The sequence below is a fragment of the Anser anser genome (genome assembly GCF_964211835.1).
Source record: "Anser anser genome assembly, chromosome: 2".
NCBI lineage: Eukaryota > Metazoa > Chordata > Aves > Anseriformes > Anatidae > Anser > Anser anser.
Window position 1 is genome coordinate 116,130,895 of NC_139721.1, and position 16,760 is coordinate 116,147,654.

Below are 16,760 nucleotides of genomic sequence, written 5' to 3' on the forward strand. Positions count from 1 at the left end.
TTTCACTTAATTCTGTTTGCATGTGTTCCACTTCTGCGGGCCAGCTGCTGTCCTGTAGAACGTATATGGGGGAGTCCTTGGTACAGCACAAGCCAGATTTTGGGTCTCTAAAACACTTTTGTTCATCATCCAGATAATTCTTCGTAATGGGAGGAAGAAAGCAGCACTTACTGGAAGTCTTCCTTCAAATTATCTTACTTTTCTTTGAATAAAATGCAGTTAGATTTTACTATAAATACAACATGGCCCCAAGTTTATAAATCATATTTTAAACCAAAATGTCTTTGTTTAATAGAGGTCTCTCTGTCCCTTTTCCCAACAGATACAGTAGCCTAGCTGAAACCTCTTACAGTGGCTAAGGAGGAGGGGCATGACTAGCGTAGAAGGGAAAATAAGTTAATTTTGCTGAGTTTGGTAGTTCAGCTGGAAAAGAATAATGGCTTTCAGTAAAGATCCTCTACGTGCTGTGCTGGGCAGCAGTGGCACAGGGCTAAGGCCTCACTTCCACTGTTGTCCTGCTAGATCTTAATTTGTAATACCAAAGGAGACATCTGAGAGAATGCAGGTCTTGGGTTCGCTGGGCTGGAGCTGGAATGAACACGGAGACAGTTGTAGAGGTTCAAACAAGAGGAGAACCTTTGTCCTTCTACACTTTCACTAAGATTGTAAATGGATTTCATCAAAGCTGAAAAAGACAGGAGAAGGTGACAGATAAGATGCAATCAAGTTGTATCACCAGGTCTTCAAAGCCGTGGATACCTACATCAGTTGGCTGGTGCAGCAAAGAGTAAGAGCTGTTTTTCCTGCAGGACAGGAAGAAGCATCAGACTGGAGAAGTTGCAGGAAAAAATTATCAAGGTGTTTCAGCTGTATTAGAAGGTTCCTTTTGAATACACATTTTGATAAAAGCTACAATAATAATCCAGAAATCCTTTACCTCTTAATCAAAAAGTGTTTGTTCAATATCCTGTTTTAATTTCTTAATGCCAGATAAATAAAATCTCTTGACTGGTGCGTGTTTGGTGGGGAGAAGGGGAAGGGTTTTGCTGAAGAAGAGCTGTAGATAGAAGAGAAAGCAATCATGCTCGTATTAAAGTATATGATGTACTTCGGGTCTTAAAATCCCTTCAGGTCCTAAAATACTTCTAAGAATGCAGGAAGAAAGAAAACCGAAGGGAGAAAAAACATTTACAGTACCTTAAACATATCACGGGTAGTTTTTGTTTAGTTGTGTATTGTTTAATGCTTCAGAAAACGGTTAATCTATATGACGATTGCGAGTCTTAAACCACAGCTGTTCTCTGAATAACTGTTGCTTGGTTTATTATAGATTTCTGATTTGGTACCAGAAGGCTGCCTAGAGTTATTTCCAGGGTGAATTTTGTAACATGGTAGTAATAGTATGTATCTATGTAGCCTTCCAGCTGAGGGAACCTCAAATTTTTTGCAAACTACTGATGATAGTGGGGCTCTACTGGTGGTGGTAGGATGCTTCCTGCTCCCCTCTCCAGGACTTTTTTATTTTAAATTAATTGCTATGGGAGCTGGGGAAAAAAGAAACAAGAAACCTCACCTCACCATGTTTCAGGTGTGTTAACTGACCCACTTCTTAGTAGGGAAAGCAAATACTTAGCCCGGCTGAGATCTGGGCTTTGTGCTCACATACCTAAAAGCAAATTCTTGCTACCTGACCAGCTGTGTCTGCTTCCAACACAGGGACACCTGTGGAGCAGATGTGTGTACCAAAATGCCCACTTTGGTCATAAAATGCTTCCAAGCAATTCCCGAGAGTGTCAGTGTAAACTAACATGGTGCAAATGTCCACAGCAGCTCCTCTAACCACGCCTGTCCTCCTCCCTGTGGTTCTGTAGGTGTGTAAGCAGGCACAGGATGAATTGGGGGTCTTCAAAGGGTCCTGCTCCGTCCACAAGCTCCCTACCTCCCACCTAACGGCACTGAAAAGCAGCGGGGCGGAGTGTGACCCCGGTTCAGCCCAGGGTTGCTTCTACCCCTGAGATGTAAATAATGAGCCCAGCCAGAAGTATTGCACAGCTGCTGGTTCGTCTCAGCTGCCCCTGGGGACTTGCTGCTACCAACTCCTGTCCCAAATGGGTAAACAAAGCGCAGATAGGGGTAAAAGGGCCTGCAGCTCTCCCAGTTGATACAACATCTGCCAAGAAATCTCTGAGACCGTGGTTCTCAGGCATGCAAAGGCCTCTGCTGCCCGTTTCTATTTTCTTAGCTCTCTTTAACTCCTCCCTTCCACCCCAAACAAAAATAGCAGTTGGAGATTTTTCATAAAGGCTTCAACTGAGCCTGCTCCTGTTCCCATTTGGGCTGGTGGAAAGTTCCATGTGTTGCTGTGCAGATACTGCCACGTTTTCATTGACTTGAGTCCAGTAGGACTAAGAGGAAACATCTGTGGAGCAGGATAGCTCTGTGTTTGTCCCAGGAATTAATTGCTTCTGCTGGGAGTGTCGAGAAGCTGAAAGCTGTGTGCTGGAGATGGTGACTCCAGCTAGGTTTCTGCTTGTGTTGCCCAAAAAGCACCCAGCTGCAGTTTACCTTTTCGTTAGCTTGGTTTTTGTGTGTCCCCCCACCTCCCCTGTGTATCCCAAAGGTCTGACACAGGCTGCTGGAGGCAGAAGATGGCTAGGCTGTCGTCAGCAGATGTGGCTGGTTTGCTGCTTGTGTTCCTCTGATCTGTGCTTGCAGTCGGGGTGACACCCAGCAGGCCCTCCGAGCCTGGGAAACCCGACCAGCCAACGTTTTGCAACAACAGCAGGGGTTCAGCATTGCAAGCGTTTAGTCTGGGAGGGAGCAGAGCTGCTTCTCCCCTTAGGGGGGAGCGAGGCGACGGGGAGGCGAGGGGCCATCCTGCCCGCAGTCAGGCTTTATGAAAACTTCTTTCAGCACTGGCTGATCCTGCTCCCAGACCCCTCGTCTCCTGCTAGGCTCCTGCCCGTTCACACTCCCGCATGAGCCAGCTGCTGCCACGAAGACAAGATGTGGGTGCTCCTGTTGGCTGTGCCTCGCGCAGGCAGCCTTCACCGGCATCGCTGTCAGGGAGGCAGCTGCGTGGTGCAGGTTTCAGGCGGGTGCTCTGAACGCCCAGTCCCTCCAGCCTGTTTCTTTTTGTGGTGCCTTGGAGTCCCAGAGTCTCATCGAGAGGCCTGACCACACACTGCTGCACGCTCAGTGACTGGTGAAATAAATGGGGATTTGCTGCTGCTTGCTCTCTGAGCCGGTCTCTCTATAATGACCAACCAAAACCAGGTAAAATCCAGGACCATGGCTATCCCCATGGAAGTGCCTCTTCTGCCTCCAGAGCCCACGTCCTGTGACAGCAGGAGTTGGTGTTCCTTCCTAGGTCTGTTGGCCAATGTCAGCATCCACGCTGACGTGCTTCAGCCTGCAAGCCAGCAGTCTAAGTCACGGTGGCCTGATTTCCCAGCCATCTGCAGTTCCCGTGTGTTTCATGGAGCTGCAAATAGAACAAAGCCAGGCTAAAGGCTGGGCACTTGGGCACCTATCTCTGCAGAGAGACCATGGCCCCTCTGCTCTTTCTTTAATTAGCTGCATTTCTCGCTGTCCGCTAACGTGTTTTTGCTGTTCCTGCACAACAGCACTTGGCTCATAGGCGTGCTGTTGTTAATGACTCCCCAGTGATGGTTTCAGCCTCAGTTTTATCCACTGGAACGCTTTAATAAGGCTAAGGTTATCTTACGAGCTCCATAAACATCTCTTGTCATCCTGCTCTCCAGACGAGAGTGGGATCAGCGATGCAGGCACCCAAGTTCTTGTCACACCACTTGCAGATCAGATCCAACTTCCTTGATTTAGACTCAAAAGATCACAGTTGCTGAGGCCGGTCAGACTTTGTGGTATGGATGATGGGCAGCAAATAACAGCAGTGAAGACAGCCAGGTCTGCCCCTAGCCCAGCGGGGTCTGCGTGCTCCAGGCAGAAGGGAGGTTAAGTCCTTTGGTGCTGCTCCTGCTGGAAACAGGGGCATTTTGAGCAGCTGCTGGCACTCAAGCTCTCCGTGTTTGGTTTAAACGATTCAGTTTAAGGCCCGAGGATGTCTTTTTGCACAGATCCTTCTGTCCTGTGACCCTTGGAGAGCACAGGGTAGGGAAGTGAGCCATGCCTGCTGTGGCATGGGATGGGAAAGCTCCCTCCCCAGGCTCGGAGCCAGTTTCCTAGTGTTGGTGCTAGGGAGAACATTTTGGCAAAGTGCTGACTCCCTGATTTTCCCCATCATTGTCCTCATGAAAACCACCCTTTCCTGAACTATTATCGCGTTCCTTCTCTATTGGTCTTACAAACAATGATCCATAGATTCAGCTCTTTCCATTTGAACCTGTTCTGATGTTGTTTGTGCTGGTGGAAATCAGGAGCAATGCCAGCACGAGTTCACGAGGTGGCCAGCACCAGAGACTTTCTCCTGTTGTCCCCATGTCCTCGGGGCGTGCTTTTTTACTGTCCACCACTGCTTCTCTCCTGTTCCTTTGAGGCTGCTTTGAACTGATGTCTTAGCCTTGAAAAGCCCGGGCTGGGAATTGCCCACCTCGATGATAACCGTGTGAAACCTGTTACCTTCCCTCGTCCACCCTCCCACCTTCCAGCCATTGTGCGGCGGCACTCGCGCACTTCTTGCCTTGGCAATCCCCGCTCATTTCCTAGGAGCTGAATCAAAATTACCTCTGATCTCACTGCCCGTTTCCTTGCCCAGCCGGGCACGACATCACAGCTTTGCATCACTGCCAGGAGCATCCAGCTTCCTTCCATGGGCCTTTTCCAACCACTGTTTTGCGAACTGAAATCCCTCCAAGCCCAGCATCCCAGCCTGCTTACTGGGTTTCCCAGAGCCACGTCAACTTTTCTGACTGCTTCCCCCCAGCTCCTCACAGCCCTGGGACAGGTTCCCTCAGCGTGCTTTCTTTTGCCCTCTTTTTTCATCTCAGACCAGTTTCCTTACAGCTGACGGGAGTTGCTGTCTGTCTGACTGGGAGACCTGGCTTGAAATAAGGGAGTAAAGTGCTTTTACTGGAAAATTCATAACTGCACAGATCTTTATTTTTAATTGCGATCAAAAATTGGTTTCTTGGCACGTTGTCACCTTCCTCACTCTTGTGAGCCCTGCTGTGAGTTACCTGCCCCTCTCTTTCCCCAGGCCCCCGCTCCCTTCCCTTGGGTGGGCCATGCTTAATGAAGCTCCCAGCTGCTGCTCTTCAGCTCTGGACTTTGCTGCTTCTCTTTCAGCCCCCAAGGGGAAACGTTACAGTGGCCAAAACCTCACCGATGTCTCCCATTTATATTAGTTCATCTAACGAGAAGGATTACCTCTACCCACCTCCCACGCCTCGCTTACACACTATGTGTGAGTCACCCGGATCCAAAAGCAGGACTTGTGGCCAAAGTGCCGGCTCGCAGAAGACCACTGATACTCGTGTCATTCAGCTGGACCACGGCCTCTGGCTTCAGCAGAAGCCCGGACAGGGTGGGTGTGTGGTTGAGGCAGGGGCCCTCTGGCTTTTTACACGTCCCTTCCCCCAAAGCATCCCCTGTTCTGGACCTGCTGCAGCAGCACAGCAGCTCGGTCCTGTTGGGTGAGTTCCTGTGGGTTTAGGAGGTTTACAGGGCCAAGCATTTCTTTTTTCAGTCCATATAAGCAGGCCACCGTACAGCAGCTACGGATCGAGTCAACACCTCCTTTTGGAAACCACAGCCACCAAAAACCTGTGGTTAGGGTTCAGGTGCCTCCACATCAGAGCTGTCAGTTTCACAGGCAGCAACAAAGAGCGATTCAGTTTTCCCCCATGTGGCAGGACATTAATCAAAGAAATGACAAGCGAGCAAACCTGGAGCCAAGGAAAACCAGGAGGTGCTGAGCTGACCAAAGTACTTTTGGAAAGAGAGATGCTGCTTGGGTGTCAAGGGAAGGGAACGTGCATGTGTGCATAGGTGTCGGGCTCCATCCTACTTCGGGGTAGTCCAGGAGAGAGGACGGCAAATCCCCCCAAATATTTGTTCTCCTGCTTACGTCTGAGTAGGATTTTGTGTGTGGTGACAGGGAATGGAAACCAAACCCACTTCCTTGGCTTCGAAATTTGGACTGCAGCTGAGCTCTGTTCAGGTGGGATGTCAGGGCAGGGTTTTGCTTATTCAGCACAAGCGCTGGGGAGTGTAACATGGCGGTAGCCAAACTAAATCCACAGCAGCTCTTTTTCCAGGCACACCCCTGTTTATCTCAGGCCTTTTATGCTCAAGCAGCTCCAGTGGTTCACAGTGTGCTGGGCAGCATCTTGCCTTCCTTCTTCGGAAAGGATTTACGGTTAATGACGGATACAGAGCGCGCTTTGTTCTCCTACGTGTCTGCGCTCCCTCTCATCTCCTCACACGAATTTCTTCCACTTGCTCAGAGAATCCTGTTCCTGCTGCAGGAAGGACTTGCCTGCTTGTGCTGCAACTGCAGCACCTGAAAAATCAGGCAGGGATTTCAGTTTAGGTTGCTCTGAAGTCACCTGGGACCCTGCAAGGGCAAAGCACCTTTCTGTGGGCCACGTTGCCACCACCCAAAGTCAAGCGCAGCCCATTTGTCTGTTACAGCTCAGGGTTATTTAGAAGACTAAACATTCCCTAAACTGAGTGAATACACAAGTTTCAAAGTGTATTCTGTCACCTACCTTGAGGGTGGCCACAGGGAAGACCCCCCAGGTGCTCATTTTGACTCCAGTGCAGTGGGTGTGAAGCATCAGCTGGGGTTTCACAGCCCCTGAGCCTTACCAAGCATCTCAGCGCTTTTGCAGACCTGGCAAAGAGATGCTTTGGGTGCTCTACAATGGCACATACCATTTTTTTTAAGTGCAAAGAGCACTCTTAGATTTTGATTCTGAACAGCACAAGCATCGCCAGAGGGGGGAAAAGCAATAAAGGCAGTGACAAAGCTGGCAGCTCTCCCTGTGGTGGCACACAGGGGTTAATACCGAGATCCAAAAGCCCAGAGCTCTATCCCCAGCCTCACGGGTACAAAGAACAGCAGTGCTGGTAACAAGGTCAGCCCCAGGCAGGTCCCAGACGCCGGGCACCAAGCCACCAGCAAGGGCACAGCACAGAGCCAGTGCCTCCTTATCCTGCATTATCATCAGCCTATGCCACCCGGCCTGGCGAGCAAGGGAAGCTGGCTTGGTCTTATTTTTTGTTAGCTGTGGGAAGAACACTTGTGTGGATGCCTTTGTTTAATCCCCAGGAGAACAAGCACTGATGCTACAGCTTCTGAGGGAAGTGAAGGGAGAAACATAGGGGCTGACATGCTCCGGATCGAACCACGGGAGCTGGGCAGGAGCAAAGGCATGGGCACATGCACCAAAAGAATGCTGTGCGCAGCATCCCCCTTTGGGAGAGGGGCCCAAAAATAAAGTTACAGAAGCTACTGTGAGCTAGAAAAGCAAGCCCTACAGCCCTATTTGTCTGCACTCAAGCAGGGGGTCCACAGCAGCCCTTTGCAGGGTGGTAGCCCAAAACTTCCCTGGGGTGCTTGGGGTTGCACCGTGGCAGGAGCTGGGTGCTTGGGCACTGGCAGCACCCCTTGCAGGCAGCCCCACAGAGGGGCTGTGTTCTCTCTGCCACCCAAACCCCATTTTTTGTGCTTCATGTCGCCATCTCCATCACTGAAACGTGAGCTCAATCCCTGTGCAGAAACCCATAGGAAACCACCCCAGCTATATTCCCAGCCTTTCCCTTATGTTTAGCCGAGTCGCCTCTCAGCAGGCTTGTGGCGTTTTGCGTTCGGTTTATTTTGTTTTGTTTTGTTTTGTTTTATAACAAAAACAAGCAGCGGGCTGAGAAACGAAAGCTGGCTGGGCCGTTCTCAGCATTGGCCGGAGCCGCCTGAACCCTCCCTGCGGCCGGGCGGCTGCTGGAAGCCTGGAGACTTCTTTCTTGGCCAGACAGTTTTGATTAAAGCCGGTGCTAAGCAGGCTGTCCAGGGGCAGAGCAGCCTCACTCCAGCTCCTCTCGGCTCCGGACGGCAGCGGCATGGTGCTGCGGGGAGCCTGCCTGCTCCTCTGCCTCGTCTCCCTCGCCCAGGTCTCCGGCCAGCAAAACGGCAAGGGGCGGCAGAAGCCAGCGGCGGCCAAGAAAGGTGAGCAGAGCCTCGGGGACCCTGCCCGGCTCGGGGGGATGCAATTAGTCTGGTTGTTTAAGAGTGCTGTGATGAAGCTTTTAAAAAAAGCATTTAAAACTTAATCGGGTGTCTTTTTTCTACCTCCCGCGGGAGTGCTTGTGTAGTCCTTCTGTAAACTAGCAAGGATACTGAAATGGTTTGGGCACGTTGCTGCCCTGACTACATTCGTTTTGAGTGTTGTAGGGCACCCTATTTCCCACGTTCCAAGGTTCTCCCCAGACTTTCCCCTTACTAACGTCTCCGTTTCTACGACCCCTACCTCTACTCATTCATTTTTTCGGAAGACATTAAGCGCTAGATGCCAGACAGCTGTTGCAGATTTGCAGCCAGGAGCAGGCAGGCAAAAGCAGCGCTGTATCACTCATTAAACAGCAGCAGGGCTCTTTGTTTTAAAGCATTTAAAGTCCTTCTTCCCCGTGGCACAGCGCAGAGGACAGGGCAGGTAAGCAGGCGGCCGGTGCTGCAGCCCGTGGCGTGCGATCCTGCCCGCTGCTGGGTCCGGCTGCAGTCGCCTGCGCTTGGCTTTGCCCTTTGGAGCAGACCCGAGAGCAAGGAGGAAGCATCCCAGGAATTTTGTTTGGCCGGGCTGCCCCGCACGCTCTCCCGGCGGCTATTTTTGTCGGGTCCTGTCCTTGAGAAACTTTTCCATTTTCTCCCAGTGGATCTTTCTATGAAAGCGCTCCGTATCTGCTGAGCCCACGTCGGTGCCTTGTGCCTGCCTTCTGCAGCAGAAGTGCCCGCCTGGACTGGTGCGGGGCATTTGTCTGCATTGCACTGCTGGGATGTGCCAGGAGAGCAGCTCATTTCTTAGGGAAACCTTATCTTTCTCTCCATATCACTGGAAATGCTGACTGTAACCAACGGGTGACAGGAAGGTGGGAGGAAAAAAAAAAAAAAACCAAACGTGATGGGAGAAACATCACCTTTGGGACAGGAAAAACGATCTCCAACCTAAGCCACTTTTTTGAGGGGCCAATTTTTTTTTCCCCCCCTGGAAATCAAGCCATATGAAAGAGCTGGAGGCATTGTTTTTCCTCAGGGTTTCTCACCACAGGAGAGGTCAAGTTTTCTGTGGGGAAAAGAAGAATCCGCACTAGCCTGGCATTTTTTGGCTGGCTGCATCCAGCCCCGTGGTGGGTTAGGCACCCTGCCTTTACTGGAAGTGCTCGGCACTGCTGGGTTAACAGATTTCCAACTTTGACAAGCACCAGGGGGGTGCAGAAGGAGTGAGGAAAGCACTCATAATCCCTGGAGGGACTCCTCTTGGCCCCAACCCCTTGCCACCTCCAAGCCCACCCGTGACAAGGGCAGGATGTCACCTTCCTGTCCCCAGCCCTTCTCCCGGGTGGTTTGGGCAGGGTGAGGCCATCACGGGGTCAGGCTTTTTGTTGGGTTCGAGCTCTTTAATCTGCAGGGCCAAGCCACGAGTGTTAGAAAAGAAAATGATGCTTCGAGCCAAGCTTCTTCAGTTCTCTTTTTTTCTTTTCTTTTCTTGGGCTTTTTCTTCTTTTTACATGATGTAATTATCGCTTACATTTGGATCCGCTTCAGAACAAAAATGGTGCCATTTCAATGTGAAAAAGCCAAAACACAGCATTTCGAAAATGCTGAAATAACACGTTCGCTTTGCCTGTGTTTCCCTCCCCCCTCAGATTGCTGCCCGGTAATTTTTCCAGCCACAGCAGTTCAGTGAACTCCCCCTGAGCCCTGCCTGGGGCGATGCCTCCGGGGTCCAGGCTGGGGACCCCTCATCACGGCCATGACAGGGGCCATGAGGGCACAGGGGGAGCACCTCTGTGTAGCTCTCACATGTATTTTAAAGGTATTTGGAGTCCAGATTCTTAAATCAGTGAGTAGAGGCTGAGTTGGGCTCCTGAATCTGCCCCAAAGTCTTGTGTGATCCCATAGCTTCTTGTTAGTAAGGAAGGGACCTCAGAAAGTGCCTGTGAACATTTCCAGCAATACAAAACCTGTGCGGGGGTGCTCCGGCCCCTCCTGTGCTCCAGGGACAGGCTGGGCCTTGAGGACATAGAAGTACACAGGAAAATACGGCTCGCAAAAAAAAGAATAAAAAATAGAAAAATCAGCATTTGCTGACATAGCCATGGCACTTGCTTTTTGGCTGAAGTGCAAATCAACCAGTGGAAAGGAGTTGCCAGAAATATGAATCCTTTTTCACCAAAAAAAAAATTAATGATTTTGTTGCTGGATCCCTCTTCTCCCCAGGCGAAGTTACTGCTGCAGGAATGACTTGGAAGCCAATGACTTGGAAACCTGGCAGTGAGCAGGACAGGGTAGTTATCAAAGAGATGTGTCCACCTTCCAGTGTGTCAGGGACCCTCCAGCATGAGACTGGCACAGCAAACCCAGCTGGAGCTGCCCCAAGGCTCACTAAGGATATCTCACCATGGCCTTCGGATGTTACTTAAACCTGGGGGACATTTGTTGTGCTGCAAGAGACATGGATGAACAAGACTGTTAGTTAATTAGCTGTTTCCCACAAAGCGTTTCATTGAAGGCACCAAAATAATAGCTAGTGCCTTAGTATTAACCGGACCCGTTAAAGTTAATTGAGCAAGGAGTAAAGCAGCTTAAAGCCCTCCTCCTGATCCCTCTGACTCCCAGCTGCTTACACCAGGAGAGATGAAGCAGCAGCACCTGAGCAGGGACAGTGCAATGATACAAATTCCCTAGTGTCTGATCTCCCACCTCCATGCCATAACTGGCTCTTCTGCTCCTATGCAGGAGAAACCAGGGTCTGATGACCAGCTGGTGCTAAGCCACAGGTTGCTGATCAAGGCTAGCAAAATCTTACCAAAGGTTTTTTCAGCTCCTTCGCATCTCCTTGTCTTAGGAGACATTATAGTGGCTTGCAGCAGGGAGTGTGTGAGCCTGACTAGCTTTACAAAGGAGGCTGCAAGGAAAACAGGGTGGGTCCTCATTGCAAAGAAGGTTTTGTCCTTTATGTTCCAGGAGGAAGCTGTCTTCAGAAGTCTTTGTTATTTAAGACCAAGACGCATTTCCGTAAGAAAGCATCTCTGTGATCTCCTTGTTCCCCTAGTAGCACTTTGTCTGCTGGGTAAGAGCATCTACAATGCCAGAGGCAACACACCTAGCAAGATACAGGCTTTGGTAGGAGGCCACAACCAACTCCCCAGCCAAGGAAGCATCTTCTCATGGCAGAAGACCAGCTCTGGCTCTTTTTTTGGTACCTGTCCCCAGGCAGGGAGGGGGAAGAGGTAGCTGTGATGGCGTGCCTGCCAGTGTAGGAATCCAGGCTGCTGGTGCAACCAGGCTAGAGAGCAAATATCCTCTCTGATGGGTGTGCTAGGGGACAGACGTTAGCTTTGTGGATGCTTTTTATTTGTCTTTCTCTGCAGGCAGGGAAATGGGGATTTTTGATTATAGGAACAGCTTCAGCTGCCTCCCTTGGGGATGCAGTGGATGTTTATGCGCCTCCCTTGATTTCTCCAACAGATGGTGTAAGCCTCAAAATGATTGAAGACCTGAAGGCCATGATTGACAACATCTCTCAGGAGGTTGCTCTACTGAAGGAAAAGCAAGCACTTCAGACAGGTAAAGGAGTCCTTGAAGAAGGCATGGCTTTCACTTTGAGAGATGAGCTGCTTATAAAGCAGTTACCATTGCTCCATACATATCGACAAGGGATGCCCAAGCACTCTGTGATGAGGTGTCCATCACAGGGAGAGAGCTGGGGATCAAAGCAATGCATGGCCTCGTTGCAGTTCCTTCAGGCAGAGGAAGCTCCTCAGGCAGTTAATGACATGAGTTGTGCAGCATATGGCCCCCTTCTTTATGTGCTAGAGCTTCCCATTTCTAAAGCTATTGATATTTCCATGACACTAAGCCAGATGTTCATTTTCCTCCATGAATCAGCGGGATGGTTAATAGATTATTTTGCACTTCAGTCAAACACAGTTTACTCTTTGTTTGCTGCAGTCTTTTGGCTGAAGCCCAATGAGACTGTTACCTGATCCCTCATACATACCGTGGTCTTGCCCAGGGAACCTCGCTGGGGGTCGGTCCCACCATGCCTTGTGTGACACGCACAGAGTATGGTCTCAAAATGTTCATTTTCCAGACCTGCTCCATGGTTATTCTCTGCAAACTCCATGACATCAGTAGGAGAGGGACTTGCAGAACATGCTACAGAAATGTGCTAAAAATGCAAGTTAGGGAGAATTTCCTCCCTAAAAGAAAGAAACACAAGCAAAATCAAGGCTTTAGATCCAAGCTCACATTCACTGAGATGTAATTGGTCTGGATATTAACGAATGGCTCTGATTAGCTATTGTTTGGATAGAGTACCCTGCACTCTCAGGGTTTAAAGCTTAAAAATTTTTAAAAATCGCTGCTCTTAACATTAAAATCAGAGGCAAGTAGATATTTCCTCTGAAGACCTCAAGCTATGCAAGCACAACACTTCTGATCAAAACCTATTAAAAAAAAAGATTTTTTTTTCGCGCTTGCATAATCAAGATGGTTGAATTGGAATTGCAGGCTGTTTTTTCCAAAACACTCCAGCCCCCAGCAGAGACAAATGTTGCCTCCCGAGGCGAGAAAGCTAAGCTCCATTTCGGAAAGAGAACAGACAGGGAGAGGGGACACTGAAGACAAACAGAGACATGGGCACCCTCAGACCCTTTTTGGCGGGGGGTTCCAAACGTGGAGGCCACATCCTTCCCACATGGGACATAGGTGTGAGGGGCCCCCTAGGGATGCTTGTGCTGCTGGCAGCAGCACCACGGCTTGCCCAAGAAATGAGTGCCGATTTTAAAACCAATTCCCTTCTTCTCTCTCTGTCCCATCCGTGCGGCGACCTCTCAGTCTGCCTGAAAGGCACCAAAATTCACCTAAAATGCTACCTGGCGTTCTCTGAGAGCAAGACGTACCACGAGGCCAGCGAGCACTGCATCTCGCAGGGCGGCACGCTCGGCACGCCGCAGAACGGGGAGGAGAACGACGCGCTCTACGACTACATGCGCAAGAGCATCGGGGCCGAGGCGGAGATCTGGCTGGGCCTCAACGACATGGCGGCCGAGGGCAAGTGGGTCGACATGGCGGGCGGCCCCATCCGCTACAAGAACTGGGAGACCGAGATCACCACCCAGCCCGACGGTGGCAAGCTGGAAAACTGCGCGGCCCTGTCGGGGGCGGCGGTGGGCAAGTGGTTTGACAAGAGGTGCAAGGAGCAGCTGCCTTATGTCTGCCAGTTCATGATCGTGTAGCAGGGCTGTATAGAGCTATAGGGTGGCTACGTGCACACGCCGGTGTGCACGCACACGCGCGGGCCCACACGCACCTTCACGTAGCACCACGGCCTGGGCAGCCACCACAGCCCGGCTTCGGGTCAGAGCTGTGCTGCCTTTCACTCGGCCGCATCCAGCCCCGTTCGCATCCTTCCCCCTAAGGCATGATCCATAGATATATTTTTGTACACAGGGAATTTATGAGGTGGTTTCTGCGAAGAACCAGCGTGACAGCCCGGCCTCGCCAACAGCCACTTCAGAGGCCCGGGCTGTCACTCTGCAGTCTCCATTCCCACCTCGCTGAACCTTGCTGGGACACCGGCAATGCCAGTCTGTGCCTTCTCCTCCGGCTTTGCTCTCCTGCAAGCCCAATTTGGGGATCAGGTCCTGTTTCAGAGAGCAGAGGGTGTTAATTTCTGCCTTATGCTGAGATGCTGTTGGGCTTGTCGGCCCAGTACCATTCTGCTTAATGGGCTGATATGCTGAGAAGAAGGGTGTCCTTCCCAAAAGCATCCCCCTTTTTGTTGACCCTTTTCTCACCAGTCAGAAGAAAACATTTCACTGACTTCAGTAGGGGAGCTAGCCCCAGCATCTCACCTTTTTTTAAAAAAAAAATCCCATCACAAGATTTATTTACACTCCTGTACAATGGAGGAAGCAGTGATTACTTGCAGCATACTCAGTCAAATGCATTATTGGAAGTAGAAGATGAAAGTAATTAGGTAAATAACAAAAATGTAAAGCTACTAGGGAATATGCTGCCATATAAAAGACAACTGTCTATCAAAAATGAATCCTGAGAAATCTGACTTCAGCCACTTTAGGAATCATATAGCTTGTTTTAGTGATGGAAACCCAGCTGAAATGCTTGGTAAACACAAACCTGCTGAGTACAGTTTGTGCCCGTAGAGTTGCCCCCAGCTGAAGATCTGGCCTCGGTAAATTTTTGCTGAGAAAAGGGTTAAAAAAAAGAAAGAAAGAAATAGGAACAATGGGAAAGGCTTGCAGAGCACCCTGACAGCTTAACACAGCCTCGTTGACATTGATTTGCTGACTGCTGGCTGAAATGCATCAGCAGTTCCTTGAAGTCCAGCGCTTGGTACTGGCCCTGCCCTTCAGGCTACACGTCCCTAGCATAGCCAGACAGAGGGCATCCCTACAGGACCCAGCCTCATAGTGAGACAAATTTTGTTTTGTTGCTTTGCTTAAAAACAGCACAGTGGTGGGTCTTCAAAACATCGTGTGGGAGAGCCAAGCCGGAGGGGTCAAAAGCACAAACACAGTGCATACTTCCCAGGCTGTCATTATTGCCAAACTTTCTGCTGTTCAAATGAATATAAAATAAATATATATATAGCTTGCTGAAGGAATGGAGCTGAGTCAATGTGGTCAGACTGCTTCCTTCTCCCACTCCTTGCATTTCTCTTCAGAGCAGCTCCAGGGATCTGTCTGATGGTGGGAGGCACTGGGGGCAGAGGGGAAGAGCAGGAAGCGAGAGTCCCCGGCTCTGTGACACTGTTTGTAGGATTGTCCTTGCTCTTATCATCCCAGTCACAAGTAAAAGACAGGCAGGGAATCCTTTGATAGGTAAATAACATTTCCTTTCTCCCTTCCCATTGCTGCTGGGAAATTTCACTCTGACGTAGGAGCCAGCCCAGAAGAAAGGTCCTTCCCTCGCTCACATCTGGCAGCAGTGGCAGTGCCTCAGGCCCCAGTCTGGAGCCAGCACTTGCCAGGCTGCCTCCCACCTCCTTCACAACCAGCAGACATGCCACAGCACGACACCGAGCATCCCCCTCCTTCCCTCACTGAGGTGATGGGGACTTCTCCCTCCTCCTCCTCTTCCTCCCTCTCCTCCTCAGCATCCTCCAAAGAACAGCCAACACATCTCCATGGAAGACAGTGCTTGACAACAGGTCAAGGCTACACCCCACAAGCCAGCTTGTCTCAATATGTACCCTCTAGTTCCCTTGGTAGACAATCTCTCAATTTTTTGAGATACATATGAAGCCAAACTAGCAAAAACTGAAGCTTGCTGGCTTTAATCCCGACTGTTCATAAACCACAAGGTTTTAAAATGCAACTGTGTGGTCAAAGAAATAAACAGTGGTCTTTTAGGGGAGGCCGGGAACTACAGGGGGGCGATGTGAAAGTCTCAGGTCCTGGTGATGCTGAGCTTTGGAGAAAATGCAGGTGCCGTAGCTGGACCAGCTCTCTGCACAGAGTGCAAATCTGAAAAACAGCTGTGGAGATCGTTTCTGAAGGATGTTCCCCATGAGAACGTTAAGGAGTAGATCTGTCAAAATTTAGAGAACAACAAGTTGCTCTCAGCAGATTTCTCACTCATATCTATCTTGCTCTCTATTTTCACACCACTCCTCTCCTGCCAGGCACCATTCTTCACAGACCATTTGCTCTCCTGAAGCTGGGAGGAGCAGAGGGAAAGGCAACTTTGCTCCTGACATCATTGTTGGACCCAGGATGCCACACCTGACCTTGCAGTTTCAGGGTTGTGTTTAACATTTCTCTTTACTGTACACAACATATGAGTTATGGATTTCCTTCTAGAAGCCAAAGAAAAAGAAGCACTGTTCTTAGCAGAGGGAGGAGCTGAGGGTTTGCATCAGAGTTTGCATCAATCTCTGGAAGATTCCTCATCCTTGCTTATCACAGTACTCCTCCTTGTTTCTTTGGCCTTCTGAAGGCCAAAGTCCACATTTTCCCTCTGTCCTTGCTCCACCTCCTCCTTTCTCAGGACTGGGGCAGCACAGTCCATCGAGGCTGCTCTGACATCCCCAAACCCAACATCAGAGCTAGATGGAGATGTGATGGCTGGGAGGAAAGAGGAGAGGATGTACAACAGCAGCAAGGAACTGCTCCCAAACACCTCTGCTCAAGCCTGCCAAGAAAAGAAAGCACTCCCCACCTCAGTCTGGGGGATAAGACCATTGGCAGGGTGCACTGGCAACCCTCAAAGGGAAGGAGCACCTCCACCCCTGCACCACCAAGCCTTGTTATTTTTATGGGGTTTGCTCTTTGGTCCAGCTCCTACTTAAGTACTGAACCCCACTTCAGTATCTGACCTCTCAGTCTCTCCTTTTGCAAATAAAATAACAGATAGAGACACAACTCTCAATCTCGGTAGCCGCTGCATGCGGGGAAGAGTCACAGATCTGTGAAGATCAGCAAACAAGAGTAAGCCAAACAACTGCTGGGAGCAAAAATATAGAACGGCTGGGGGTCACTACACTGAGAGCATAAAAGTCATCACCTTGGGGGTAGAAGATAAAGCAGAGGAGAGA

The 16,760-nt window shown here is 50.1% G+C and overlaps 1 protein-coding gene across 1 annotated transcript; it reads left to right on the plus strand.

Annotated features, from left to right (window-relative positions):
- Positions 1-4,433: 4,433 nt before the first annotated feature.
- Positions 4,434-14,824, plus strand: CLEC3B (C-type lectin domain family 3 member B). Its single transcript, XM_083824992.1, has 4 exons — positions 4,434-7,307; positions 7,354-8,146; positions 11,666-11,764; positions 13,037-14,824. The coding sequence occupies exons 2-4, from the start codon at positions 8,041-8,043 to the stop codon at positions 13,435-13,437; spliced, it is 606 nt and encodes a 201-aa protein (XP_083681118.1). The 5' UTR covers positions 4,434-7,307; positions 7,354-8,040; the 3' UTR covers positions 13,438-14,824.
- The last annotated feature ends 1,936 nt before the right edge of the window (positions 14,825-16,760 follow it).